The sequence below is a fragment of the Brassica napus genome, chromosome C3, assembly GCF_020379485.1.
Source record: "Brassica napus cultivar Da-Ae chromosome C3, Da-Ae, whole genome shotgun sequence".
NCBI lineage: Eukaryota > Viridiplantae > Streptophyta > Magnoliopsida > Brassicales > Brassicaceae > Brassica > Brassica napus.
The window spans coordinates 23,833,001-23,858,276 of NC_063446.1; the positions used below are offsets into that span (position 1 = coordinate 23,833,001).

Genomic DNA, 25,276 nt, shown 5'->3' on the forward strand with positions numbered 1-25,276 from the left:
ATTTTTTTTAAAAAAAATCCTCATTTTAACATAAACGAAACAAGAGACGCCTCTGCTAATCGCTTCTCCGTCTCCGATCAAATCCGCGGTGGAAGTGAGGGAAGGAGACACAAATGGCTATAACTAGGGCCACATCTGGCCCCGCCTACCCGGAGAGATTCTACGCGGCCGCATCTTACGTCGGCCTCGACGGATCCGATTCGTCGGCGAAACACGTCAGCTCGAAATTCTCCAACGACACTGCGCTAATTTTCTACGCGCTGTACCAGCAGGTCCGTTCCTAACCTCCCTGATTGTTGAATTTCACGAGATCTGGTTGAATTTGTTTAGTTTCATTCATCGAAATCTCATCAGCAAGAGTACGAGCTAAGAAAAAATTCAATGTATATAGATCGATTTGATTGCCGTGTACTACTTTTTTTATTGATTAGAATCTTCACTAGATATTTGACTATAGTGTCACAGAGAGAGAGAGAGAGAGAGAGAGAGAGAGAGCAATTCACTCTTCTATATATCAACTGTCGACTCAGCTGAGTGTTGATGATCTCTTGGATATAACTTGTAATCATCAGGCTACTGTAGGACCATGCAACACTCCGAAGCCTAGTGCATGGAGGCCTGTGGAGCAAAGCAAGTGGAAAAGGTTAGTTAGATTCGGTGCTGTGTCTTCCAAACCTTTGATACAGTTCAACGTTTATGCGGCTTTGTACATTTCTTTGCTTGAGTTTGGGAATCATACTTGTAGGAAGAAGCTTTGTGGTGGATTTGATCAGGAGATGCCTTAGGTTTCTTTAGTTATTAGAGTTGAAGAATCCAGATGCTTCATGAATCAGGGGAATGAGAAAGGAGTATTCTAGATGTAAGGTGCTAGATAAAAATTAGGAATGCAGGTCTCTTAGGAAAAAATAAATGCTTATATGATTTGGTATGCATTCAAAAATCCTGTGACCTGTTGATAGAAGTGACTGCAGATAATGTTATTATTGCAAATACAATCCTTCACCATCTCGCTTGTTACCGCTTAGGATCTTTCTTTTTTGGAACTTTCCCTGTGAGACTTGCATGTTAATGTTCTGAATCATTTCAATATTTACTTAGTTGGCAGGGGCTCGGAACCATGCCCTCCATCGAGGCAATGCGTCTCTTTGTGAAAATTCTAGAGGTAAAAGAGAGAGAGATGTCTATGGCTATTTTTTAAAGACTTTACTGGAGCATAGGCTAAATTTCTTCCCTATTGCTTGCTTTATACCAGGAAGAAAATCCTGACTGGTATTCCAGCGAATTTACCGATATTCCAGATCCTGTCGTGGATGTCCAAATCAATGTGAGTTTTGTATCCCATGGGATTCTGTAATTATTACACTTTTTTTTGTTTCGTGAAGAAAGTATTTTTTGAGTCTTCTAGTGCATCCCTTCTCTGTAGCAAACAAAAGATGAGCCTGTTGTTGAGAATGGAAACTCATTAAGCGAGACAAAGACAATTTCTGCTGAGAATGGACGTTTGTCAGAAACCCAAGATAAAGATGTAATCTCGGAAGTAACAAATAGTGTTTCTGTATATAACCAGTGGACTGCACCCCAAACATCTGGTCAGCGGCCAAAGGCCCGTTATGAGGTAATGTATTTATTCTCTCTTTTGAAAGGTTAACGGTCTTGTCATTCATGTATCATCTGCATTTCTAAAATCCTGTTTATCATATTTGTTTCAGCATGGAGCAGCAGTTATTCAAGATAAGATGTATATATATGGTGGAAATCACAATGGCCGTTACCTTGGTGATCTTCATGTAAGCAACTCACATGCATCATCTGATGATTTAATTGAAGTATTCAATTTCATTTTCTTTTCCCACTGACAATTTTTGGTTTCTGTGGAATGTATTCAGGCTCTAGATTTTAAAAATTGGACTTGGTCGAGAGTTGAAACCAAAGTTGCAACTGAATCAGAGGAAACATCTCCAACACTATTATCTCCTTGTGCTGGTCACACTTTGGTTAGTGTTCAACTTCCTGCGTTTTGTTTTGGTTTCTATTTTTTGCTTTTCGGGTTTCAGCCGAAGGAAAGTAGTCTCTTCGTGAAATTCACTTGCTATATTAATTGGTAACAAGGAAGACTCTATTATTTTCACATGCCTTCTTTGTTTGTTTTGTAGATACCGTGGGACAACAGATTGCTGTCTGTCGGTGGTCATAATAAGGATCCCTCAGAATCTATGCAAGGTAAGCGTTTATATATCTTCAAGACAGAAATTTGCAAATATCTTATAGGAGGTTTCCGAAATCTTAATTCTTACAATCAATTTTCTACTGTTCCCCTGTTACAGTGAAAGTCTTTGATACCCATACCTGTACATGGTCAATGTTGAAGACGTATGGAAAACCACCGGTATATCTTCACTTCTCACATGTCATTTCGTTTTTATTGATTTCCTTTTTCATGCGGAAGTTGAGTATGAAGTTTGGTTTCTTGAACTGAGACTTTGTTTGTCATTTCCTCTTGCTTTCAGGTTTCACGTGGAGGCCAGTCAGTCACGATCGTGGGTAAAACCTTGGTGATATTTGGTGGGCAAGATGCAAAGAGATCACTTCTGAACGATTTGTATGTTCTTGATCTAGAAACTATGACCTGGGATGAGATAGATGCCATGTAAGAATTTATGATGTTTCTGCATTTTTTTTATCAAAGACTGTTAAACCCGTTTAATATATATAACCAGATACGAATATATTTGGAGAGCCACGAACTATCTCCTATTATTAACTCTTGATGGAAGATGTGCTATCAGGGTTTAAAACTGTTGTCAACTTGCAGAGGCGTATCTCCGTCTCCGAGGTCTGACCATGCTGCTGCAGTGCATGCAGAACGTTACCTTCTTATCTTTGGTGGGGGCTCACATGCTACCTGTTTCGGTGATCTGCATGTCCTTGATTTGCAGACTGTAAGTTAAAGCTAAGCGTATATTGTTTCAGCTGCCTTTCAAACGTTATTTGTCAGCGCCTGATATAACTGTCACATATAGATGGAGTGGTCAAGACCTGCACAACAAGGTGAGGCACCAACTCCTCGATCTGGACATGCTGGCGTGACAATTGGGGAGAACTGGTTTATCGTTGGTGGCGGTGATAACAAGAGTGGTAGGTTTATGCCTTTTTCCTTGGGAATTTTACATAACTATTTATAGCAATGAAATGATATTTTCTTAGCTTTTTCAATTTCGTGGACTGATTGTTCTGCAACCTGATAAATGACTGCAGGGGCATCTGAGAGTGTTGTACTAAACATGTCAACTCTTACATGGTCGGTAGTGGCTTCTGTTGAAGGACGTGTACCTCTTGCTAGCGAGGTACTTAGATGAACAGATAACTATAAAAAAATTTATTAACACATAATCATTCCTGAAACAGAGTAGTAGTCTTTTTAAGATTTCAAAATGAATCAGTCTTTACTTATTTCGTTTTATTCTTGCAGAATTAAAAGCAAATCTTCCTTTTTTTTCTTGTGATAGGGATTAAGTTTAGTCGTTAGTTCATACAATGGTGAAGATGTGCTAGTTGCTTTTGGTGGATACAATGGACGTTACAACAACGAGGTAGAGACTATGTTGATAACCCATAAGTACCATTCTCTTGATTTTTTGCATTTTGTTCTGCATTTTGTTCTGCATCTAATCATTCCTCGACGTTAGATTAATCTGCTAAAACCAAGCCACAAATCAACACTCCAACCAAAGACTCTAGAACCGCCTTTGCCAGTTAGTCTTTCTGCTGTTAACAACGCAACAACCAGAGACATCGAGTCAGAAGTTGAGGTGAGCCAAGAAAGCAGAGTACGGGAAATTCTCATGGACAACGCTAACGCTGGATCAGAGGTATCCATTGCAGATACGATGTGGTTACTGGTAGTGTGATTGTATCGATACGAGATAATATTTCTCTTATTTTGGGTAAATTAATCACCCAGGTTGAAGGAAATAGCGAACACATTATTGCCATTCTTAAATCCGAGAAGGAAGAACTGGAGGCATCACTGAACAAGGAGCAGATGCAGACTCTCCAACTAAGGCAAGAGTTAGCAGAAGGAGAATCACGCAATACAGATTTGAACAAGGTAATAATAGTAATAATATTTTCACCTTCTTGTAACAAAATCTTGACAAGAATAAACTATAGCGAACCAACTCTTCACAAACATTGTAACGTCTCTGTTATATCTTATCTTTGTTCTGACATTTTGTAGGAACTTCAGTCTGTTCGTGGCCAACTTGCAACCGAACAATCAAGATGTTTCAAACTAGAGGTACTTATCCCATCCATAGCCACATCTCTTTCATACCTAGTGAAGACGGAGTCTAGTGAAAACCTTGTGAATTAGTATCACCTAGCTTCGTTGTCATCTATTGTTGATAAGCTTTCATTACGCCATTAAAAACTAAAACCAAAGCAAACCTAATTCGATCTTTCCTTCGTTCGAAACTGCAGGTTGATGTTGCAGAGTCAAGACAAAAGCTTCAAACATTGGAAACACTACAAAAGGAACTCGAACTCCTCCAACGCCAAAAGGCTGCCTCTGAACAAGCCGCAACGAACTCTAAACGAAAGAGCTCAGGTGGCGTCTGGGGCTGGCTCGCCGAAAGCCCTCATGAGAAAGATGATTCGCCATGATTACTTTTTTTTTTTTTCTTCTAGTAAGATCTTTCTATACCCTTCCTTTTTGAGCTTTAAATTACTATCAATGTTTAGCCTTTTTTTTTTTCCTATATTGCTCGAGTTATATATCACCCAGAACATTTGTTTAACATTTTTTAAATCTTTCATTGAAATTATACATATACAAATCCATGCATATCAGTCTTCACAAGAGTAAATGCCAAAACCACTCTGTTATCATAAACATCAACACATGCTGCTCAGCGAAACGGAGCCAAAGGGCTAGGGCTGTTAGGAACCCTAACACACCTCAACTCTCTACAAACAAGATCCAACATCCCCAGAAAATCCCTAACAATCACAAAGATCCTCAAAGGGTTCTTCTCATCTCCCCTCACGTCTCCATGAAAATACTCTGCAATCTCTCCAACCCTCTCCATCACCTTCTTCTCATCCTCCCTCAACTCCTCCAAGCGCCTCTCTCCGTATCTCAAGAACGAGCTCATCGAACTACCAAACGCTCTGTTGTCTTCGTCTCCTTTCAGCTTCTCGCTCGCCAAACACTTCAGTCCCCCTAGCCCGTCTCTAAGATTCGACACCGAGCTAACGAGTCCTTCCATATCAATCGTTGCCGTCTTCTTCACGTTTCTTAGCTCGGTGTTAAGGCCCGAGACGAGATCTAGCCCCATCCTTCTGTAATCCTCATCTATCTCCTCGGGTGTTCTGTTTTTGTTTGTTCTCTGGTTCATTATCCGTCCCATGATGCTGTCCGAAACCCTGATTCCTTCAGACCTAGATATCTCTTGCACGACGAAGTGGAGCAGAGTTGTCTTCCCATCTGTGCCTTTTACATCAGATAGCTTAAGCAGTGCGTCAAGCTTGAAGGCCTTTGCACCACCGCGTATGGTTCCTACATTCATCCTGTTTCCAGTCTTGAGCACAGCTTCTAAAAGCTTCAAGAATAACCTGCTTGACTTAAGCTCCTTGCAAGCTTCCTAATTAGGTAACCTTAGTATTAATCACCCTACCTTGTAACGCAAGCAATCAACAAATTAACATAAACACTATAATACCTCAAGCATTGAGAAGGAGTTCCTGAGGTGAACCACTTCGTCTTCAAACGTCTCTCTATAAAGCATTGCTTCAGCTCTTTGAAACGCAAATGGAACTCCCACGACCGCCCTGAGAAACTTCTCAGCCGAGCCAAGCTCATCCACTTCTCCTTTGTAGCTACACAGCTTCAGTTCTTCTTCTTTAGTCGGCACCATCTTCACCAACGCTTCTAGCTGCTGTAAACACAATCCTTCCCCTGTTACAAGAAGAACGGTCTCACATCGGAATCGGAAGTTGGAAGGGATTTTAAGTAATATTAAATTCGATCCGAGCTGAGCTTGGTTGTACCTTTCCCCAAGGCAGAGCAGATTTGATCAGCATTTGCGTTGAGTGCTTTCAAGAGAATAGTAAAGTTCTGAAGTCTTTTAGGTTCAAGAAGATGTTTCCCTGGTGATGGAGTTTTGCACTTACCTTCTTCATTCTTTGTGGAGCTTTGCATTGTGTATCCAAATAGAGACTCAATCATCTCCTCATCGAATCTGTGTATCACCACCACAGAAGACAAATACATAATCAATCACACATTCTTGAAAACATTTGTTGATCGTTATAAGACAAGTTGTGAACTTACTCAAAAGAGCTTGCTCTGAGCCTATCCCAGACCATAGTCCGGTTCGGTGTAGCCCTGACTTTATCCCAGTGAAGTGGCTTCAGCTTAGGCAATGGAGCTCCGTTTTTACCTAAGGGTCTGCGCTGAGAAAAATCAAGAGACAGAGGAGGTGGTGGCGTTTTGTTAGTAGCTTGAGGCTGTTGTGACGGCGGCGGCGGCGGTGGCGGTGGCCGTAGCGGCGGCGGTGGCGGTGGCCGTAGCGGCGGCGGTGTGGATGGAAGAGTTGGGCCTGAGGAAGAAGCACAAACCTTTGCGGTTAACTGCGACGAAAGCGTAGTCGTTTTAGGCAAAGACAGAGTGTGAAGTCCTCTGTTTGAGAGTGGCGGAAGCGGTGGTGGTGGCGGCGGTGGCGGCGGCGGCGGAGAGATTTCGCGTTCTGAGAAGCGTTGAGAGGATCCAACGGAAGAGCCACCACCAACGGAGTGAAAAGACTCGTTATCGTCTGAAGAATCGCATCCATTGCTAACAACGGGACCAGAAACAGAGTCTACTGTTTGTTCATCATCATTGTTTTCGTGCACCGACACAATCTCTTTCGTTGAGTAGCTACTAGCATTGTCCGAATCTGATAAAATCTCTGTTTCTACACTCGTCTTAACGTCTTCTTCAAGTAATACACCTTTGTTATCGTTCACGTCCTTCTCTGTTTCTCGTACTTCTTTAACTGAAACGGAGCTCTGTTTCTCCAAATCGTCCCCTAGTGAGTGAGAAGGGTTTATACTAACCTTCCTCGTCGAGCTCTGAAACGACGGCGTTTTACCGTTCTTCTTCCTTCTCCTCGCGTAGAGACAGAACGCTCCAACAACGCAAACCACGAAACCGATCCCACAAGCTGCTGAAACGACGACGTGTATAAACGCTCCTCTGTTTTCGTGTTTACGCCTCTGAACCTCGTGTTGTCTCGATGGATGATGAGTCCGGTGAGGCAACGGACGGCGGAGATGCGGAGGGATTGGCCGTTGAGGAGCTGGAGAGTACGCAGGAGACTCCGCTGGACCACCGTTTGGAAACGGAGACGGCGACGGCGCCGACCAAGGAGCTAGAGAAGCAGACGTCGCGAGGCTTCTTCGCCGGAGAGTAGAGGGTTTGATCAAATCGAGTAAAGCTCGAAACTTTTCCAGAACAGGAAACTTTTTCTTCTCGCCACCGTCTTCTCCGACGAGTTTTCCGATCTCGGTCCGGTATCTCTCACCGTCTTCCACCACTAACGCCTTCCAATCATCGAACTCTTTAGCATTAGCATAGATGCTACAGAAGCTAACTCTGCAGCATTGTAATGATGTCACTACTACAATGATCATGAGAAGAATCTGATGAAAGTGAATCATCTTTATGCTCTGTTTCAGATTTTTTTCTATGTAATAACAAATGATCACTTCTATAAATCACTATAAGAAACCATTTATTATACAAAACTTTTTTTTGACCTTTTATTTTGTTTCTCTTCTATAGACTTTAATGCTACTCCAAGGAACCCCTGAACTCTGCAACTGTAGTTGTAGTGGTAAATGGTAACACCCTCTTTCTCTATTAACTCTCCTTGCAGAGCAACACACTGCTAATTTATGCAATATGCACCCCCACCATCTTACTAATTTCTTAAATAAATACATCTACCTTTGTGATTAAAGAAATGAATAAAGGAACAAATGTCAATTTTAAATCATTAGTTTTGCAGTGTATTAAATATTAATGCAGAGATTTTTGGAATGGGGTGACATTCTGAAGCTTTTTTAGTTTAAGTTGAACACAGTTTTGTTGTTTAAGGAAGAGGTTAAAACAGTTTTATAAAGAGATCTGATAAGCAACAAGAAGTAGCATGCAGGTGTTGGTGTGAAGTGGGTCCTGCTATTGTTGGAAGAGTTGGCTTGTTCAAACATGTGGTAGTTTACTGTACAAGGTTTCCTTGTTCCTCTCAAACCACCATTGTTTTATGAGGCAAATACAATAAAACATTTATTTGCATTTACTGTATACAATTTGTTTTTGGGATTGGTATGAATACGAGTCCATTTTACATCCTTTTCATGAGTTATTTAAGGATATTCAGAAATTTATAAAAACTCCTTCAAAACGTTTTGTAGTAATTAATAGCTTCATGACAAAATTTGTAACTTGGCCTAGCAGATACAACTTTAACGGATGTGTTTCTAATAGCCATTATTGGCATAAGTATGAACAGATTCAAATGAAAACATAACTTTCTGTATATAAACAAAAAAAAAGTTATCATTGAGTATAAAATATAACTATATAAGATATGTTTTGTCTCGTTTGGTCACATCCTTTCTCAGACCTATTGACATAATGTTTTACTCAAAATAATGTTGTCATATGGTCAGAAATCTTGCCACTGAATAATGCTTTCACATTTATTCTCATGGTTTTCTTTTCCCGAGCTTCTGATGAATATTCAATTAAAACAAAATTATGAACCTTGACTGTATTCTGGCAAATCTCTCTATCTCTTAGTCGCATACGGAAAGTTCCCAAAGTGGGATGGTTATTTCATTGTTTCACAATATAGGTGTCAAAGATTGTTTGGTAGGATATGACGTTGAATGTTTTAGGAAGTTCTAACATTATTTAAATAAGATGAAGGGCTTAAGAGCAATTAACCGAAATTTTTAATTTAGAGTTTTTAACTCATGATTTGATATTTTTTTATTTTTTTATTTTTTACATTTTTCGTCTAATAGCCGACTCTTATATTTCTTATTTAAGAGACGGTTTTTAACTTTTTTTAGTTAAAAGCTAAGAAACGGTTCTTAGCCGAAGAACCCCAACTTAAGAACTTCGGTTAATCATGGTCTTATAAATCTAGTTTTGGGCTGTTGGTTGCGCTATTGAGTATCTAACAAACTGTTGCCATGTGTTTACAACAAAATAAACATTGAAATCATGAGAGACTTGATTATACTTCACTTGTCTATGCTTATGACCAGCCATGAATCCCTCATCACTTGAGTGATAGACGTCTACATATGTGAAAATAATTCTTAGCAGTAGATCTAACCATTGAGCTCTCGATATGTTAGGATTGAGGAGAATGAGATCACCGGATTTCCACACCATGTTTGTTTGGTATCCATTGTTTTCACTTTTACTATTAGGTTCATTTAGCTACGTTGTGTCAGAAACTCTGACCTACGTGGGGCCAAAGCTGTGTGGACTTGTCTTAAACAATATTCATACTATAATATGGTATTGAGTTGGAATAGTTTACATACTTTTTCCCGACGAATATTATTACATACTTAGGTTTACTATTGTATATACTATATCGAACTTAAATTTAGTCAAATAACTGTTTAAGGGATCCTTATTTCATGGTATCAAAAGTAGCTTACTTGAGACTGCCGTCTGAAAATAATAATCCACCTGTATATTCTATTCAAGATTAAGAAAAAAAAAACATAATGGGACTACTAACTGAAAATACTATAATTCAAACCACAAATTTAGCATCAATTTAACATCTTGAATAAACGAGAAATTAGTTAAGCACTCTCCTAAGCAATTAACAAATAAAGTATTTATTACTATTTTATACTAAGATTTATGATTGTTGTAATTTTTCTTAAAAATGGTTCGACCCTAAATATGATTATTTATATTTCAAATATATCTCTGACACGCATAGTCAAACAAACAGTAGTAGTCATTTGTATATCATAATTCATAAGTACGTTAAAACTACATGATTCTCTTAATTAACAATTATATCTATATATTGTTTTTATCTTATACATGTATGTAGCACAATAACTAATGGAAAACATTTTCCTAAAAATGTTCATTCTAAATATGTGAATATCAGTATATCACACACGGTAACGGTACACTAGAGCACGGTCACGTAATGGTAACGTGAGTGAGTAAAAATGTTCAAATGTTGCTGATCAATCATATAAAATTAAAAGTCAACGTATAGAGAAGACCAGTGATAGTAATGAAACCACGATTTGAGGATGATTTCGCAAAAGTAACTAACTTTGCGTCATATTAAAAAGTTGATTGCAGAAAGTTACGACTTTTGTCTGCATTTATCAGTCATTTCATTACAAAAGAGTTTTATAAATCTTTGTTCTGTCTACATTTAGCATAAAATAAAAGAATCCATATTTACAGAGAGTTGTTTGTACCCACTTTGTCTTCAGAATAAAGTTAAGAAAATATTTCAGAGAAACAAACAAAATTTTATATACAAATATACCAAAGCCCATGAATTGTCGGACATATCACATGGTTGCTCTAGAGGTTATTGCAAACATTGTAGATTCCATTTGCAAGAAAAAAGAATAAAATATTCAATTTCTTTTTACGGAGTTTAAATAATTGCAGATTTTAGGATACGTGGTTCGGTAAAAGAAAACAGTACAATTACGAGATTTGTCTCTGTCACACGACAAAATAATTTCGCGATCTATAAATTCTGTCCCGTTTTCTTTTAATAAATGCTAGTAGTTAAGTACGCCCACCGAACACTTCACGCTTGGAACTAGTCAATGGCGCCACTATCGATATATGGGCCTGACTAAAATTTCCACAAAAAGCCCAGTAAGCGTAGGCCACAACAAAGACCCATTATAAGAAGATACAGTCTGAAAGATGTTGGCTTTTTCTTTTGAGTCAAGTTTCGTTGATGCTTATGATGTTCAAGGTCACAGAGCTCATTTTACTGTGCGTTTTAAGGTATTTACTATGAAGCACGGGGACGTCAAATTGATTTACGTATCCGTACCGGAGACGTTTCCGGGACGGGGACACTTCGGGGACGGCACGGGGACACGGAACCGTTAATTATGGAAATTTTCAGAAAATATTTGCTTTGCTATTATCCTTTTTTAAGCTTATTCACTTATTTTTCTTACAAATAAAAAATAAAAAGTAGAAGTTTATACTAGATTTTGAATTTATAACCTACTTTCTAATCTTTTTAGTTTATTAAATAAGATTTACAGTGATATATTTTTATTTTTCAGTATATAAATATACATATATATATATATATACATATATATATATAAATATATATATATATCTTTATTGATATATATTTTCCGTACCCGTACCCATAATTTTTTAGTTTTGTTGTTTTCCGTCCCCGCTTCCGTACGAGTATCTGTCCCGGTGCATCATAGGATATTTACTTATTTTCGGTTCATTGGTCTAAGAAACTGTGGCTGGAAATAACTTTCCCAAGATGTTTGTCATGTTCTTAGGACCCCTATCGCTAGCATTGATCATATGAATGTGCAGTTGCCGGTTCAAGTCTTCAAGATGCGTCTAAGGTCAAATGTGTATTGGAATGTTACGGTTGTAAAGCCATATTCCTTTGTTCTTAGGGCATCTCCAGCCCAACACCATTTTTTTCTTCAGAATGAAGTAAAAGTAAATATGGAGTAAAAAGTACTCAAACCCTACTCCGTTTCCTACTCCATAACGAAATTTACTCCATAAATGGAATAATCTATTTTTTCTTTGTTCATGGAGTGAGAAATGGAGTAAAGTTGGAGCATTTTTACTCCATACTTACTTTTACTCCATTTTGGTAGAAAAAATGGAGTTTTACATTGGAGATGCTCTTACATGTTGCTATCATCATTTGTAAAACCTAGATGATGCAGTTTTGTAGACGCATTGATAATGTCACTATCCATAATTGAGGTTCACCATCTTTTAATTAGAAGTGCAATAAATGCATGAAATTGATTTTTATGGTGTAGGATTTCATATCACCAATGGCACCATAGAATGCTATCCAAATGCCACCAAGCTTCTGTTTCTTTCATTATTCTCTATTGTAATTTGATGGGAAACATTTACTAAACCATGATTATAGGCGCAAGAATATTGCATGGAGCTACATCAGAATGGGACATAACATGCTGGTAATAATTAACAAAGCAAGACACTTTTTTTTAGGTCAAAATAAAGCAAGACACTAAGATCTTGATATATTCCCAGATATATATATATATAATTCTCTGTATTTTAGGACAATATATATCTATATATCTCGAGCAGAATAGATGGAAAAGGTGAAGCTATATGCGTAGATATGCTGTGTTAGGTGCTTCATCCACTATCATCAAACTTGATCCTTTCTTGGCAATACTTCTGGATCCGCGTGTTGTGTGTTTTAGTCAGGGTTGTTTGTTTTCTTTCTGACTTAACATAAAAATAGAATCGCAACACACCTTGAACCTCTTCATCTACATATATTCTTGTCCATAAAATATATTTCAACCGCATTATTGTATCCTTTTACCAATGCCACAATCGATTTACCGCAAAACATAACCTTTGTTTTCTCCGTTTGCTTAAAGCAATATGTATGTAAACATAAAAAAGATGGTTTTATTTCATGAATACCCTATGAAAGCATGAGACAGGTTGAAATGGGTCATCAATTTAAAATGTTCCTTAAAGGTACCAACCACTCTATTTCTCTTTATGAACTTTTTGTTTGTCGACTTCTCTTTATAAACTTTTTTTTTTTGAACAACCTTCTCTTTATAAACTTAAACAAGCAAAAAATGGTGAACAAGTCCAAAGAAACAAAAGAAAGGGACAACTATAAAATTATGTTTATAATCTTATAGAAATATCAAACTTTGGGAGTTGGCTACATTCTTTATTTTAAATTTAAAGAGAGGTCTATCTTTAGAAAAGAGTTCATCTACTTGATAAAAGATGTGTGGAAATATGAAAGAGGCTCTCCATAACTTTGGAATCTTTGCTTTTTCTCGTTGATTTCCCTATCATTGGTATCTTATTCGTGTTAGCCTCATAAGAAAAGTGAACCTTTGCATTACATACGTGTTAATGTATCTTCTTCTTAATTAGTTGCTTTTTATTTTTTCGCTTACATCAATTATTGTGTATGGTATGTTTTCAAAATACAAAGATTTGTCGTCGCCTTACTAATCATTACTACTTTTTATAAATATTAACGACCATATGATTTGCTAGTAATCTATCAAATATTTGAAACACACAACCGAATAAAGCAAATGTTTAGTATCAGACTAAACATTAGATTATAATTTTAAACAAAATATATATAAAAATTTGGTTGAAGGGCTAGCTGGCTCTTGGGATATGTTGGTAACGCGCAAACGCCGTCCTTGGTGATCTGTGACTTGGCCCCACCTTGTTCTGAACGGTGTGGTCGCATGTTACGCGCCGCCTCTCTCACTAACGCCGTGTAAATGCATACCGGAGGGAACAATATAATAGTAATAAAAAGACAAACTAGCCGTTGCTCTTTCATTAAAAAAAATGAGTATAGGTATTTGGTAAAGATCTTATCAAAGCATTCTTTACGCTCTTCGACAAAACTACTCCGCAAAAAGAACGACACTTTCAGATCATTTAGCGGGTCCCTGAACTTATAGTCATTACACACGTTATTAAAGACACATGGATTATCATCTCTCTGTATGTATATAACTATGATAGTTAAATAATCTTTAAGAAGAAGAAAATGGTGTCACACCCACGCCTAGAAATAGTGCTACCCATGAATGGTGGTGTGTATAAAACAGTGACAATGTTAGGAGAGTGGTTTGCATGTCTTCACATAGACTTTTTCACTGCAAGACTAAGTTGTATCTTAACCAAGTCTATATTACTAAAAAAAAAAAAAAGTCTATATTACTAGTATGTACGAACTTTGAGATTATGACCGATTCTGAAATTTTAAAGACCATAAACATTAAGTAAAAACTTTATAAAAATAAACAATTTGAAGATTTATGTCTATGTGTGTGTTTTTTTTTTTGAATTCTTAAAATTTGGAGACTAGTACCAATATTTCAGTCGATTATGTTGGTCCTAATTAAGATTGATGATAATTTAATTTATTTAACTAATCTACCTGTGCGTGTCTCATTTTATCCATCCTGGTAGACTATCAAGTTATACTAGTGTCGAAACTGAAATAATATATACATTGAGAATTTTTACTATTAAGAAAATGAATTTAACAAGTGTTAATATGCAGTTTAACAAGTTTTAGCATATCCCGGACCTGGTTTAACGACCGAACGGCGACGGAAATAACATTAACGGAAGGAGGAGAAAACGTGTGTTACCGTTACCGTTACCGTCTAACCAGAGTTCAGACCATTTTTGGCCGATACAGCGACGATGAAAAGGACAAACCGGTCAACCAGCTGCTGCCTAGCGAGGCCCATGGTTTCACTCATTAATTACGTAAAGCGCCATCATCATGTTCGGCTCACTAGAACCCCAAAATAAATCAATTAGCTAAACAATATTGATAATTACTTAACTAAAAACTAGTGATAGTTACTTAAAAGCTTAAAACTTAGTAATAATATACTGAAGATTTTCTCCATTCATTAGAATTATTCAAGGCTCCAGTTTCTGAAGTTAAATGATGCAATAAATTCAAATTGCAATTAAAAAAAAATTATGTAGAAGCCGTCCTAATTAAGTCGTGGGTGCACGAAAACATCAAATAACTTGAGAATAAGCCAAGGAATATTTCAAAGGCTATAAACGGTAAAATCATGATTTATTAATACAAATAATATGGCGCCAATTGCGTATAATTCAATTTCATAAATAAAAAAATGATTACGTGTTCTTTTATATGTAAAAGAAAAAGAGAATGGTACAGTCGTAAATATATCCACAAAGAAGCCCGTTGTAATAAATGTACCATGTTATAAGAGGCTAAACACCAATGCCTAACTTGTTGTCCTAAGCTGTGTACATAATCAAGTTTCAGACAGAGAGAGAGAGAAACAAATTCACGAAAGACGACTAAAGAAATCTCAAAAAGCCTCTGATTCAGCCAGAAGGTTTTGGTCAAAGAAAAAAATGAACTCTTGCGCGATCTACGCCGTCATCGCGCTCCTGGCGCTCGTAATCTCTGCCGTCAACGCAACCGGAGGCTTCGGAGACTCGCTCGATTTCGTACGGAGCGGGTCTTCGTCGCTCTTCTCTGGATGCGAAGGCTCGATCGCTGAGTGTATAGCCGAGGAAGAGGAGATGGAGTTCGATTCAGAGATCAGCCGGCGCATTCTAGCGCAGAAGAAGTACGTTAGCTACGGTGCGATGAGGAAGAACAGTGTGCCTTGCTCGCGGCGTGGAGCTTCGTATTACAACTGCCAGCGTGGCGCTCAGGCGAATCCTTACAGCCGTGGATGCAGCACCATTACCAGGTGCAGGCGTTGAAGAGGAAGAGATGATGAGTCCAATTCCTGTTTTGCCCTTGCGTGTTTCGCTTTATTTTCTTCTTTTTAATTTATTTCCGGGATATATGGGTTTGATTTACACATTGATGAAAACTATAGTCTTTGATGAAAACAACAAAAAAAAACATATCGTTATTTTTATTTTTGCTGGTTGTTCATATAAATAAAAAAATAATTCAAAGTTGGGTAGATTAACGAAAGTTATTAGTCCGAGAAGTAATTGAGATCTGTGCTTCGTTTTGTGTTGTAACAATTAACGAAAAGTAATTATTACAAGTTTTTGAATCTGAGTTGTGTAATAGAGATATTAATTATATCGACGGACCATATAATTGATTAACAGAAATGCATTCCTTTAATAGTTGTTGGTGGCATGTTAGCTAACAAGGTAATGATGGGACCATCACAGCCTAACACGCTTTAATTCATCTTCGTGAAACTTCCTTTTGCTGCAGCTGTTGTCTTTTGTATTTGGTACGCATCGTTGGATATTTTTGTAAACATTATTAGGCTAACAGTAACCATATTTCGAATGCATAATCATATGAAAATGTGCCAAATAATATTTAATAAGTAAGGTTTTGAAGAAAAAAAGGGAATAAATAGGCTATGATTGATATTAATATTTAGTTGGCTTTGTTTGAGTAATGTTTTAGTCTTTCCTCCACATTCTACATCAAGTAATGTAAGCTTAATACAAAACAAAATGAAGACTAAAAAACATATCACTCACTAGTCAGTGGTCACCACTCACCACCATGCGTAGGTAATTTAATTTATTGGGCCTCACTCATATTCGTAAATGGGCTCACTAGTGACCTCCACTGAGTCCAATTACACCACTAATAACACCTCTATGACTCCGTCTCGTAGCTGAAACGACGTGGCGCCATGTCATCGCCTTTAATTATTTTGTTTATCCTATGATAAGTCGCATTGTCGGCAAAGAAAAAGCCCATATCAGATATTTACATACGGGCCCACGTGTCGTTGATCCAATTGCTATTATGCGCGAAATCTCACCGCCGTTCACGTTAACATACTCCAAACCCTTTACGAGCTATCTCTCTCCCAACCTCCTTCGCCGGGAAAAGTGTATTTCCTCAGAAAGTTTCTTACTCGGAAAAATCTCGTCTTCGTATTTGAAATCAGAGCATTCAGTATGGGAATTCAATTGTTTGACAAGGCGGATCTATGGAAGAGTTTGCTGTTGCTAAAGGTCCAGCTCCGCGATCGATTTCGAATCGCCGTCGACGATCAACGTGGCAGAGCCGCGGTTTTATATACGGACGGTTACTTCTCTTCCTCCATCCACCGCTTGGCTGCTCGATTCCGGAACTTCCGCCGCGAGTCTCTCCCTTCTGCCCCCGCTTTCTATCGCAGAAGAGGTTTGAATCATCTCCCCCTTGTTAGAAACTCTATGGTGAATCTTTAATATCTAAGTATGGTGTGTGTATAAATGATACTTATAGTCAATTGGATCCTAGTCTCTCATGTTTGAGCTTTGTTTTGATTTTGTAACTGAATCAGAGAGTGCACATACCTTTGTCAAATTCATATGAGAGACCAATGTGATGGGAGAGACTATTTACAATGCTTGGTTCCCAAAAAAAAATTCATATGAGAGCTCCGATGGCTTGTAGGTTTGGTGGTTCTCATAGAGATTGTTAATTAGGAGCCTATTGGTTTAGTTTCTTGTAGTGGATGAGAGATTGTTAAGTTTTCTTGGTTGGTAGATTAGCTGTTTGTGGGAACTATTATCAGATAACTCTTCCTTCTTGCAGTACCTAAAGATTTGACGGCAGAAGAAGAGTCTGCTATCTTCCGGATGCTTCAAGCTGTGGCTGTTCCACTTATTGGAAACGCTTGCCATGTTTTCATGAATGGTCTTAACCGCGTTCAGGTGTGTGACATCTTAGATTACTGTTCTGTAAAGATACATTCTTTTCTTTCAGACGTGTTCTCAATTCTTAGTTTTGTTGACCTTTTCTAGGTGTATGGTTTGGAGAAATTGCATGATGCTTTACTCAACAGGCCAAAGAACAAGCCTCTTGTAACGGTACGAGGTGACTTATGCTCTGAAGATTTTTATATGTTTTGTGGTTGGGGTTACGGTAACCTAATTGTATGCTTGTTGTATTAACAATCTCAAGGTTAGCAATCATGTGGCATCCTTGGATGATCCATTTGTCATTGCTTCGTTACTTCCGCCTAAGCTTCTACTTGATGCTCGTAATTTGAGGTGGACGCTTTGTGCTACAGATAGATGCTTCAAAAACCCTGTAACGTCAGCTTTCTTTCGATCCGTCAAAGTTTTGCCAGTTTCTCGCGGTGAAGGAATTTATCAGCAGGTGAAATAGACTGCCTACTGCCTAGCTTCTTAATTGTCACATGTGTTTTATCTTACTTCAAAGCATCTGATGGAAACAAGGGTTGCGCTTAAGTGAGTGACTGTTTTGTAACTACTATTCCACAGGGAATGGACATTGCGATTTCGAAATTGAATAATGGAGGATGGGTTCACATATTTCCAGAAGGTAGTCGCTCCCGAGATGGTGGCAAGACTATGGGCTCAGCAAAAAGAGGTATTGGAAGGTGAGTCATATATGCCTTTAGTTTCAGCTACTTTATGTAATGCGTGTCTATTACCTTATTCTAAGACAAACGAGCTTGTGATTCACTTCTTTTTGCAGGTTGATTTTGGACGCAGATACCCTCCCTATGGTTGTTCCATTTGTGCATACTGGTATGCAAGATATAATGCCTATAGGAGCCAGTGTTCCACGGATTGGCAAAACAGTGAGTATCTTTAAGCTTCAGTCACTTAACAGTTTGGAACCATTTTTTGTACTAATAGCGAACCATAACTATATACACTCTTAGCTTAAGGGGACTTGATTCTTAGTGATTCATGGGTTGAAACCAATCTTGAACTAAGCTTTAAGAAAGGATGAATCGAACACTTAATTGGGGTTTCATATGTTGGTTCTGTCTATGGTTGATTTAGAGTTCAGACTCCTAGTGTAATGAAACGTGTTTGAACTTTGAAATATCTTGCTATAGAATAACGGTGAAATATTTGCAGGTGACAGTGATCATTGGAGATCCTATTCCCTTTAATGACCTTGTAGACACTGAAGGAGCCAAACACGTTTCAAGGAAGCAGTTGTATGACGCTGTATCTTCCAGGATAGGACAAAGATTACACCAGTTAAAGCAACAGGTTGATAAAGTATCTCTGGGAGCACAATATTCAGAAGAATCACCAGCCCTTCTTGGTAAACAAATTTCCCAAACCGATGTCGTCTCAAATGGTTTGGACTGTCATGTTCCTAAAAGGGGATTGCCATCCGAAGGAAGCATCAGCCTGAAGGTTAAGAGGTTTCTGGACTCTACAGAGATCATGGGGTTTGCAGCTAAAGGGTTGTTTCAGAGCAATTACAAGAGTAGGGGTGAATCTGTAAACTTTGGTGAAATCCGGGGTTTAAAAGCATGGAGAGAGTATTATGATGTTAACAACGGATTACAAAAACTCGATTACACTTACTAATTTGCATTATGATCATTAGTTTAGTTACAGAAGCTCGGTTTTGAATAACAGAATTTTATGGATAAATGTGCTGTACTTAATGTTTGCGCTAATCTGATCACCTAGCATTCGATCCTAGGTTATCTTGTGCATCAAAAGTGACATAATTTACTAGATCTAGTATGAATGAGTCAGATCTTTAGTCATGCGAAAGTAGATGTTTTCGTAGATGCTAGGGTGTTTATGTGAGCATATCAGATTTATTCGCTAAGGTTCACTGTCGGACCTCAGACCAGACGACATCTTAATCGCTTGGTCTGATCGGTGAAATAAGCAACTATACGCCAATGTGTTGTTCTAACCCCGAGCTCTGAGTTCTAGACTTGTCCTTATTTGAACCTGAATTGTTGTTTGGTTTGCAATTGAGATCACTCAAATTAACTATCCTAGATCGACCTTTCTTAAATTTGAATTCTAATATACATTGTGTTACTTGTTTTTCACGCCACCTTGAACTTATATCCTATTATTATTTTAGCTGAGAATCGATTTTTGCAATTGCCAAAATCAAGTCTTTGATCTCTTTGTTATGGCCGAGTAGTCAGTTAGTTGATCTAGGTGTTAAGAGTGCAAGTTAAACGCAAAAACAAATAGGTTAAATAGGTTTACACTATTCTATTAAATTAATCTTCTAGAAAAGAAAACGACACCGTTTGATTCATCGCAAACCAACGGTCCTGATTTACTCTCGATCATAACAGCTTTAGCTATGCAATGACGAATGTAACCCTTCAGGCTATCGCCGGCGACAGACAATAACTTAATTTTATCTCCTCCGTCATTTGCTTTGGTAGTAGAGAGATAGAAAGCTATGGCGGACGAAAAAGACGAGTTACAAGAGACGGAACTAAGCTACGATCAGAAGAAGGAAATCGCGAAATGGTTTCTCCTCAACGCTCCCGCTGGCGAAATCAATTACGTCGCCAAAGGTACTCAATTACACACTTGAGGCGAATATGTTTTTTTCTGATGTGTATCTAATTCCACTGAGATGTGGACTCTGCATACGGATTCGTAATCGTATATTGTTCCCGTGCATTGCTATCTCAAGGATCATTGTGTGTAATTTGACATTTTCATTTCGATTTTTTTTTTTCTGGCAGATTTGAAGGAGGTTTTGAGCGATGAGGAAGTGTACAACGAGGCGGCCATGGAGGCGTTTCCAGTGTACAACAAGTCTCACATGATTTGCCTTGAAATGCCCAGTAGGGTTGGTGATGTGAGTTATATCTTCTTTATCTGACTCTTGAGTTAAATCTCAGTTCTGAGGAGATATAGTGTTTGAAATGACAACTTCATTGTGTGTGTGTGTGTGTATGTGTGTCTCAGGTTATTGTTTCATCTTTTAGTGAGATTACTGAGAATGAGTACCTTGATCCAAGAACTGCCCAGGTTGCCATTGTTGATCACGTTAAACAGGTTCACTATTAATTGAATTTCATTCTTCGTTATAGCAGGCTGTGATATGTGAATCTAAATCTAACCTTTCGCCTCTTTCTATGACCAGATTTGCTCTAAAGTACGACCTGCTTATGATGAAGAGCTTCCATCTTCGTATATTGAGGAATTCAGGTATGGTTTATTGGTTTTGCACCTGATTTAAGATCAGATTAATGAAAAAAAAAAAGTCAATTCTGAATGTTCATCTAGTTCTAGCTAAGTTCTTATGGCAGCAGATGAATACATTAGAATATAATATTGAAAATGTTGTTTTGTCGATTACAGATCTGCTCTTGATGCTGAAATCCAGAGATACGTTAGTGAATCTTACCCGAAAGGTGTGTCTACTGTTAATAGTGTGAAAGGGAAAGATGCTGATGGTCCAGGGACGGACTTTGAGCTCGTTGTTTTAATTACTGCTAGAAAACTCAGTCCCCAGAACTTCTGGTGCCTAACATAATGACCTTCTTCTACTTATTGTCAAATTGTCTTAGCATCAGCTATTGTCTCTCTGCTGAAATAGTTTTGGTTGTGTAGTAATGGAAGTTGGAGATCTGTATGGCACATTGATTTCCAGGATGAATCTCAGGTGCTCGACATTAAAGGGAAAGTGCAGGTAACTTTATACTCTCTGTAAATTGAATGTGAGCTTATGTTAAGTTTATCATTTCGTTCTCTTCAGGTAGGAGCACATTATTTCGAAGAGGGAAATGTGGAATTAGATGCAAAGAAAGAGTTTCAGGATTCAACAATATTTCAGGTAACACACCTCCAGATACTCGACTTTAATCTCACCAGAAGTCAAGGCTAGTATGTACTTAACACCATCGTTAATGTAGGGTCTGATACTAAGCTTTTTGTTGAATTCCTGTTTACATTTCTCAGTCTGCGGATGACTGCGCGATTGCCATAGCCAATATCATCCGGCACCATGAGACAGAGTATCTTGGAGCTCTAGAGGTATCCAAATAGCTAACTCATTATTTGTTTTCTCCTTCTTTTACCATTGATGCTTGTGTGGCTAATCTTGCTTCTGACCTAATCATTAGGTAGCATATTCTAAATTACCGGATAACACTTTCAAGGTAACGTTTTTGATGGCTGTAACTTAGAGCCTGGGGGTGTGTATTTTTTTACTCATCAATCTGGTTTTGGGATTATTTGCAGGATCTGAGGAGGAAACTACCAGTGACAAGAACTCTGTTCCCATGGCAGAACACTTTACAGTTCAGCCTAACCAGAGAGGTGGAGAAAGAACTTGGACTTGGCAAGTAACTCATCATCAAATCTCAAACCTCATCTTTTCCATTTTGTTACAAAGTTTCTGTGAAGAGGAATAGTATCATTGATTATGTTTATGTCGTGTCTGTGTATTTGTTCCTTCCTTTGGGGTTATGTACAAACTGCATGCAAGTGTTGAATCACTGATATTCGTTATTGGAGTTCAAGAAATGATTGGTTATTTGGTTTGGAAATTCATGTGAAAGCAATGTACAACAAACTTGTTTGTACAAACCGCAAAATGAAAAAAAGATTGTACAAACCGCGCATCTCTTCAAGGTACCAAACGTTCTGTGCAAATGCAATGAATATATTGGACTTTTTAAAATTGCAAAAAGCTCCGATGCCGGGAATCGAACCCGGGTCTCCTGGGTGAAAGCCAGATATCCTAACCGCTGGACGACATCGGATTTGTTGTTAGAGTCAGTTGATGACTTGTGACATTCTTTTGGAGATTTTTTAAAATTATTTTGGAGGTTTCTATTAATGTTTAAGTGCTGTTAAGAGTTTTCTTAGAGTTGGAAAATATTTGAGTTTTAGTGTCTTTAATTGCAATCTATTGATGTTTAAGTGCTGTTGATACTACCTTTGTGAAAGATGTGAAGTATAATTAACAATAGAGAGATTATGAATGGGTGAAATAGTACCTCTGTGAACGATGTGAAGAATGAGAGACTCTAGTTCGCGCAGAAGTTGTTTGATGACAAGTATTTTTTATAATTATTAATAATTAAACTTTATTTGGTTATTTATTTCCTCATCCCTCCTGTTCTCCCTTTTGCTAGTAGTCGCTCTTCTCCCCTCGTCCCGGCGATCTCTGTTTCCCTCCGATTAGGTAGGCTATTGTGATGGCAACTCCCATGGTAGAAGACACGTCGAGCTTCGAAGAGGATCAGCTCGCATCCATGTCCACAGAAGATATCATCAGAGCTACTCGCCTCCTCGATAACGAGATTCGAATTCTCAAGGTTCTGATTCATTACTCTCTCGATCTCTATTTCGCTTCTTCGTAACTACAAGACTGTATTGGGCTCAGCAATTGCTTAGAATTGGGATAAGATCGTGCTTGTATCTGATTTAGGGTTTGAGCTAATTGTAATTTGTGACCTTTAATTTGAGTTAATTGTATTACTGTTATCTCAAAGTTTAGATTTTCTAACACTACATTGGAAGCTGCTTATGTCATTGCATAATATGAATATATGATACAGGAAGATGCACAAAGAACGAATCTAGAATGCGATTCTTACAAGGAGAAGATAAAAGAGAATCAGGAGAAGATTAAACTCAACAAGCAGCTTCCTTACTTGGTTGGCAACATTGTTGAGGTACTCTACAAGTGTTTCTTTGCGTTACTTATACCATCTACTTCTGTTTTGGAGTTAAACGTATAACTGTTTTGTGATTAGATCTTGGAGATGAATCCGGAAGATGATGCCGAGGAAGACGGTGCTAATATTGACCTTGACTCTCAACGCAAGGGGAAGTGTGTTGTGTTGAAAACCTCTACACGACAGGTGAGACTTATTCATATATATTTTATACATTTTATGTTCATTTCATTTCTGAGCAAATCTTTTTGATTGCAGACTATCTTTCTACCCGTTGTTGGCCTTGTGGACCCTGATAGCTTGAAGCCTGGGGACTTGGTTGGAGTTAATAAAGACAGTTACTTGATACTGGATACGTTGCCGTCTGAGTATGACTCTAGGGTTAAAGCCATGGAGGTGGATGAGAAACCAACCGAAGATTACAATGACATTGGAGGACTGGAGAAGCAGGTTATTAGTTTATCCCCATTGTGCTTGCGTGTCTGCTGCTGTATTGAATCTGATTTGAGTTTATTTATGAAACAGATCCAAGAGCTTGTAGAGGCTATTGTGCTCCCCATGACGCACAAGGAGCGTTTCGAGAAGCTGGGTGTTCGTCCACCAAAGGGAGTGCTCCTGTATGGTCCTCCAGGAACTGGTAAGACTCTAATGGCTCGCGCTTGTGCAGCACAGACCAACGCAACCTTCCTCAAATTGGCAGGTCCTCAATTGGTCCAGGTACTTCATATCTTAGTGCTCCAATCAAAACGTTTGGTTGAGGTTACGAATGGGTAATGATTCTGTGCACATATGCAGATGTTTATTGGAGACGGAGCAAAACTTGTGCGTGATGCCTTTCAACTAGCGAAAGAGAAAGCTCCATGCATCATCTTCATTGATGAAATCGATGCAATTGGTACAAAACGTTTTGACAGGTACTGTGCTGATTCCAGTTTTTTTCTATTTTGGTACTTCATCAGCAGCTCACTAGCTACATTCTTTGGCTGAGAGTGCAGTGAAGTAAGCGGGGACAGGGAAGTGCAGAGGACTATGTTGGAGCTGCTCAATCAGCTTGATGGATTCAGTAGCGATGAACGTATTAAGGTGAGAGAGTCTTTCTCTATTCTAGACACTTAGCTATATATGGTCTCACAAAGAAAGAGTAACAATCGAACCTCTCCAATATGTTTCAGGTGATTGCAGCAACTAACCGTGCAGATATTTTGGACCCAGCACTGATGCGTTCTGGTCGACTAGACAGGAAGATTGAGTTCCCACATCCAACAGAAGAAGCAAGAGCCAGAATCTTGCAGGTTTGTCTCTCTCATTTTTCCGAACAAGACTCTTGATGGCTTAAAAGCTCACATAACTTAAACTAACCAAAACTGAAATGTTAAACAGATTCACTCGAGGAAGATGAATGTACACCCAGACGTCAACTTTGAGGAGCTTGCAAGATCGACGGATGATTTCAATGGAGCTCAGCTGAAAGCAGTTTGTGTAGAGGCTGGCATGTTAGCCCTCCGTCGTGATGCCACTGAGGTAAGAAGCCACAAAAGTCTTGATGCGTTTTTTGTTTTTGTTTTTTGATCAAGTCTTGATGTTTGGTAATTGAAGTATTGTCTGGTTTTTGAGCATTGGGGGTTCTCTGTTCTCAGGTGAACCATGAGGACTTCAACGAAGGTATCATCCAAGTCCAGGCCAAGAAGAAAGCAAGCTTGAACTACTACGCCTAATCTCTCTCTCTCTGTGTCTTGTTCCTTTCAACTAGTTTTACATTCCCATTTTGGATATTTTCATATTTAGTTGTGTTCATCTTCTTTTCCTAAAAAGGTGGAATTTAATATGATACACTACTGTTTCACGTCATCACATTCACATGCATGTCATGTTAGAGAAATCAAAAGGAGTTTTGATACAGAAGCAACGAATTTCAAAAGAGAACTGAATACATTTATGAATCTGTGGGTTTTGAACATGGTAAATACGAACACCCACCAAAACTAAATAGGAACTAAATACAGTAATATGCGTTTGATTTGTTCATTTTCTT

The 25,276-nt window shown here is 38.2% G+C and overlaps 6 protein-coding genes and 1 non-coding gene across 9 annotated transcripts; 5 read left to right on the plus strand and 2 right to left on the minus strand.

The window, feature by feature from the left end:
• Nucleotides 1–33: 33 nt before the first annotated feature.
• On the plus strand, nt 34–4,843 carry LOC106388881 (acyl-CoA-binding domain-containing protein 4-like). Of its 3 annotated transcripts, XM_048749315.1 has the most exons (19): nt 110–272; nt 573–643; nt 746–859; nt 1,099–1,162; nt 1,253–1,324; nt 1,424–1,615; nt 1,710–1,787; nt 1,887–1,994; nt 2,154–2,220; nt 2,325–2,386; nt 2,508–2,647; nt 2,813–2,939; nt 3,021–3,135; nt 3,256–3,344; nt 3,507–3,590; nt 3,687–3,869; nt 3,962–4,108; nt 4,238–4,297; nt 4,480–4,843. In XM_048749315.1, the coding sequence occupies exons 4-19, from the start codon at nt 1,118–1,120 to the stop codon at nt 4,660–4,662; spliced, it is 1,752 nt and encodes a 583-aa protein (XP_048605272.1). In that variant the 5' UTR covers nt 110–272; nt 573–643; nt 746–859; nt 1,099–1,117; the 3' UTR covers nt 4,663–4,843.
• Nucleotides 4,709–8,197, minus strand: LOC111204499 (formin-like protein 11). Its single transcript, XM_022699414.2, has 4 exons — nt 6,332–8,197; nt 6,049–6,239; nt 5,721–5,956; nt 4,709–5,642 (listed from the first exon to the last, which is right to left on the minus strand). The coding sequence occupies exons 1-4, from the start codon at nt 7,696–7,698 to the stop codon at nt 4,908–4,910; spliced, it is 2,529 nt and encodes an 842-aa protein (XP_022555135.1). The 5' UTR covers nt 7,699–8,197; the 3' UTR covers nt 4,709–4,907.
• A 6,872-nt stretch (nt 8,198–15,069) lies between these two features.
• Nucleotides 15,070–15,888, plus strand: LOC106388878 (protein RALF-like 22). The gene has a single exon (XM_013829054.3). The coding sequence runs from the start codon at nt 15,227–15,229 to the stop codon at nt 15,581–15,583; it is 357 nt and encodes a 118-aa protein (XP_013684508.1). The 5' UTR covers nt 15,070–15,226; the 3' UTR covers nt 15,584–15,888.
• A 741-nt stretch (nt 15,889–16,629) lies between these two features.
• LOC106388877 (tafazzin) lies at nt 16,630–19,219 on the plus strand. Its single transcript, XM_013829053.3, has 7 exons — nt 16,630–16,991; nt 17,388–17,506; nt 17,597–17,662; nt 17,757–17,954; nt 18,080–18,198; nt 18,297–18,402; nt 18,689–19,219. The coding sequence occupies exons 1-7, from the start codon at nt 16,766–16,768 to the stop codon at nt 19,151–19,153; spliced, it is 1,299 nt and encodes a 432-aa protein (XP_013684507.1). The 5' UTR covers nt 16,630–16,765; the 3' UTR covers nt 19,154–19,219.
• A 672-nt stretch (nt 19,220–19,891) lies between these two features.
• Nucleotides 19,892–22,107, plus strand: LOC106388876 (F-actin-capping protein subunit alpha). The gene is made up of 10 exons (XM_013829052.3): nt 19,892–20,121; nt 20,296–20,411; nt 20,522–20,611; nt 20,700–20,764; nt 20,918–21,079; nt 21,170–21,248; nt 21,315–21,392; nt 21,518–21,592; nt 21,682–21,717; nt 21,800–22,107. Exons 1-10 carry the CDS (start codon nt 20,004–20,006, stop codon nt 21,905–21,907), a joined length of 927 nt encoding a protein of 308 aa, XP_013684506.1. The 5' UTR covers nt 19,892–20,003; the 3' UTR covers nt 21,908–22,107.
• Nucleotides 22,108–22,251: 144 nt separating this feature from the next.
• TRNAE-UUC lies at nt 22,252–22,323 on the minus strand. The gene has a single exon. It is a non-coding gene; the product is annotated as a tRNA-Glu (tRNA).
• Nucleotides 22,324–22,627: 304 nt separating this feature from the next.
• On the plus strand, nt 22,628–25,092 carry LOC106388875 (26S proteasome regulatory subunit 6A homolog). The gene is made up of 10 exons (XM_013829051.3): nt 22,628–22,881; nt 23,125–23,241; nt 23,323–23,430; nt 23,503–23,694; nt 23,770–23,961; nt 24,040–24,158; nt 24,240–24,327; nt 24,417–24,536; nt 24,625–24,765; nt 24,882–25,092. Exons 1-10 carry the CDS (start codon nt 22,762–22,764, stop codon nt 24,957–24,959), a joined length of 1,275 nt encoding a protein of 424 aa, XP_013684505.1. The 5' UTR covers nt 22,628–22,761; the 3' UTR covers nt 24,960–25,092.
• The last annotated feature ends 184 nt before the right edge of the window (nt 25,093–25,276 follow it).

What these genes read in the sequence shown, in the direction of transcription:
- LOC106388876 (XM_013829052.3), top strand. Translation starts at nt 20,004, where the DNA reads ATGGCGGACGAAAAAGACGAGTTACAAGAGACGGAACTAAGCTACGAT. An exon ending in TGCCCAGTAGGGTTGGTGAT is followed by an intron (nt 20,412 to 20,521) that starts GTGAGTTATATC and finishes TGTGTGTCTCAG; the next exon opens with GTTATTGTTTCATCTTTTAG. An exon ending in TTGTTGATCACGTTAAACAG is followed by an intron (nt 20,612 to 20,699) that starts GTTCACTATTAA and finishes TTCTATGACCAG; the next exon opens with ATTTGCTCTAAAGTACGACC.
- LOC111204499 (XM_022699414.2), bottom strand. Translation starts at nt 7,698, where the DNA reads ATGATTCACTTTCATCAGATTCTTCTCATGATCATTGTAGTAGTGACA. An exon ending in CTCAGAGCAAGCTCTTTTGA is followed by an intron (nt 6,240 to 6,331) that starts GTAAGTTCACAA and finishes GGTGATACACAG; the next exon opens with ATTCGATGAGGAGATGATTG. An exon ending in ACTCCTTCTCAATGCTTGAG is followed by an intron (nt 5,643 to 5,720) that starts GTATTATAGTGT and finishes TTACCTAATTAG; the next exon opens with GAAGCTTGCAAGGAGCTTAA.
- LOC106388878 (XM_013829054.3), top strand. Translation starts at nt 15,227, where the DNA reads ATGAACTCTTGCGCGATCTACGCCGTCATCGCGCTCCTGGCGCTCGTA.
- LOC106388875 (XM_013829051.3), top strand. Translation starts at nt 22,762, where the DNA reads ATGGCAACTCCCATGGTAGAAGACACGTCGAGCTTCGAAGAGGATCAG. An exon ending in CAGGTCCTCAATTGGTCCAG is followed by an intron (nt 23,962 to 24,039) that starts GTACTTCATATC and finishes GCACATATGCAG; the next exon opens with ATGTTTATTGGAGACGGAGC. An exon ending in GGTACAAAACGTTTTGACAG is followed by an intron (nt 24,159 to 24,239) that starts GTACTGTGCTGA and finishes CTGAGAGTGCAG; the next exon opens with TGAAGTAAGCGGGGACAGGG.
- LOC106388881 (XM_048749314.1), top strand. Translation starts at nt 1,118, where the DNA reads ATGCCCTCCATCGAGGCAATGCGTCTCTTTGTGAAAATTCTAGAG. An exon ending in TCCCTCAGAATCTATGCAAG is followed by an intron (nt 2,221 to 2,324) that starts GTAAGCGTTTAT and finishes CCCCTGTTACAG; the next exon opens with TGAAAGTCTTTGATACCCAT. An exon ending in CAAGATGTTTCAAACTAGAG is followed by an intron (nt 4,298 to 4,479) that starts GTACTTATCCCA and finishes TCGAAACTGCAG; the next exon opens with GTTGATGTTGCAGAGTCAAG.
- LOC106388877 (XM_013829053.3), top strand. Translation starts at nt 16,766, where the DNA reads ATGGGAATTCAATTGTTTGACAAGGCGGATCTATGGAAGAGTTTGCTG. An exon ending in AGAACAAGCCTCTTGTAACG is followed by an intron (nt 17,663 to 17,756) that starts GTACGAGGTGAC and finishes AACAATCTCAAG; the next exon opens with GTTAGCAATCATGTGGCATC. An exon ending in GCAAAAAGAGGTATTGGAAG is followed by an intron (nt 18,199 to 18,296) that starts GTGAGTCATATA and finishes TTCTTTTTGCAG; the next exon opens with GTTGATTTTGGACGCAGATA.